This window comes from Procambarus clarkii, chromosome 91 (assembly GCF_040958095.1).
Source record: "Procambarus clarkii isolate CNS0578487 chromosome 91, FALCON_Pclarkii_2.0, whole genome shotgun sequence".
In the NCBI taxonomy this organism is placed as follows: Eukaryota; Metazoa; Arthropoda; class Malacostraca; order Decapoda; family Cambaridae; genus Procambarus; species Procambarus clarkii.
This window is the reverse complement of record NC_091240.1, coordinates 7,405,017-7,407,425: the sequence shown is the minus strand read 5'-3', so window position 1 is coordinate 7,407,425 and position 2,409 is coordinate 7,405,017. Positions and strand designations below refer to the sequence as shown.

At 39.0% G+C, this 2,409-nt stretch overlaps 1 protein-coding gene across 1 annotated transcript in view; it reads right to left on the bottom strand.

Annotated features, from left to right (window-relative positions):
• Window positions 1–107, bottom strand: part of LOC138359531 (clumping factor A-like) — a 32,415-nt gene extending 32,308 nt beyond the window's left edge. Inside the window, exon 1 of the mRNA XM_069318869.1 lies at window positions 1–107. This exon is cut by the window's left edge and continues 59 nt beyond it. Within this exon, the coding sequence (XP_069174970.1) occupies window positions 1–107 (107 nt within the window).
• Window positions 108–2,409: the final 2,302 nt, after the last annotated feature.

The following is a 2,409-nucleotide window of genomic DNA, read 5'->3' as shown; positions in this document are numbered from 1 at the left end:
TCTAAATCATCATGTTTATTTGTTTCTAAATCACCATCTATATTTGTTTCTAAATCACCATCTATATTTGTTTCTAAATCACCATCTATTTGTTTCCAAATCCCCATCTATTTGTTTCCAAATCACCATCTATATTTGTTTCTAAATCACCATCTATTTGTTTCTATATCACCATCTATATTTGTTTCTAAATCCCCATTTATGTTTGTTTCTAAATCACCATCTATGTGTTTCTAAATCACCATCTATTTTTCTAAATCACCATTTATATTTGTTTCTAAATCACCATCTATTTGTTTCTAAATTCATATATCACCATTTACACAACAATTAAGTGTCACAACGACGGACAGGAACCTGAAGCACCAACAGGAGCAGCAAGCAATCATCAGTCATCAGCCCAACATCAAAGTAGAGAGAGAGAGAGAGAGACAAACATCTCTTATCCTCAAAGTAATACAGCGAGCCAGGCATCAGTGAGACCCCCAGCATCAACACCACACAAGGAGCCAATCATTGACCCAGGTGGGCCCCAACAACAACAGCAGCACAGGTCAGGGGGAACGATGTCATTAAGCTTGTCAACTTAACGACCCGCTTCGTCAACACGTTCAGAGCAATCTGTTGCCTGGCGCTGTGGCTGGTAATCCTGTCTGGCGCTGTGGCTTGTAATCCTGTCTGGCGCTGTGGCTTGTAATCCTGCCTGACGCTGTGGTCTGTAATCCTGTCTGAGGCTGTGGTCTGTAATCCTGCTTGACGCTCTGGCCTGTAATCCTACCTGAGGCGTTATATATATATATATATATATATATATATATATATATATATATATATATATATATATATATATATATATATATATATATATATATTGTTATTAAACCTAAATGGGGTACCACCTCTGGTGCAATTGTAGGGACCCATAGCCTCGGAGAAGAAAAAAAAAGAGTACCCATAGAAGACCTTGTGGAACCTTACTGAAGACTAGTATTTTCTTCTCCTACCATCCCTATTCTTTTGATGTGTGTGTGTGTGTATATATATATATATATATATATATATATATATATATATATATATATATATATATATATATATATATATATATATATATATATAACTATTTAAAATGTCATTACACAAAAAGGGTTACAACATTGGTTACATGCAGGGTACAAGACTACTTGCCACAGGTTGTATAGCTCCTCCAGCTCCTCAGATGGCGGGCAGGAACCATGGATGCCGTGAGCATTTCCTCTCTGGATCGCCACACTAAGGCGCTGAAAGAGGAAACTGGCGGCTCTAGGGTTTGTTGTTGTTGTTTTAGATTGAGTTCGATTATTCGCGATAACCTTGTTACTCTGATATTTGAGTTAAAAGTTTTAAATGGAGGTGGGGTTTCCTCCTTTTTCCCTGTTTCTTTTTCGCTTCTGTTTTAGTCGTGTTTTAATAACATTATCTTGGTGGCGCATGTAGGTGCAGAATGTTCACTAGTGAATCCCATTCTTTAACAGCTTTTCTGGTCATTGTAGTGGCTGTGGAATGTGCATCTATTGCAGCTGCTGTCGTTGCATTAATGTTGCGTTTGATGCGCCGGGCTTCAGTAGCTTCACATTCCAGTAAGTAGTGCAATAGTGGCGCCTCTGCTTCTGTTCCACATATATGACACTCTTTAACTATTGGGTTTATTACCTCCCAGCAGCACTTGTAACCAAGTCTGAGTCTGTGTATGGCTACTGCAATGTCTCTGGATATCTTTTTGCCAGGTTTGAAAGAGTAGTACCCAGTGGCTTGTTCGTACCATATCGCGGTGGATCTTCCTTCCGCTACTTTGGCTCTGTGGCGACTTTTGATAGTTGGGAGTATTTTCTTCTTGATTTGCTCCTTAATCTGTGATAAACTTGGAGGTATTTGAACCTGTACAACAGGTAGAGCAGTGGCAATTTTTGCTGGTGAGTCTGCCTTGTCATTAACATCTATGCCAATGTGACTTGGTTTCCAATTTAGGGTGATTGACAGCCCTAGATTATAGGGCTTTTTTTTCTATATGTTGGATTTGTGTGAGGAGTTGTATATTATCTGTGCTGACTGGATAACAATGCCTGGAGCGAAGATTTAGAGTCGGTATGAATGACGACATCATGTAAATTATTCTCAATTGTATAGTTTATGGTCTCCTTCAGGGCATATAATTCTGTTTGCAATGTTGAGCACCCACTATTCATGCTCCAGTCAGCTTTATGGTTGGTAGTGTAAACTGCTGCTTCAGCAGAACCTCTTTCTTGATCAACTGATCCGTCTGTGAAGATGTGAGTCGTTGTGGGTCTTGAGATGGTTTTCATTTGTCGTTTTATGACTGCTTTGATCCTCTGCGAGTCACATTCTGATTTTTTAACTGGTAACCTTTCA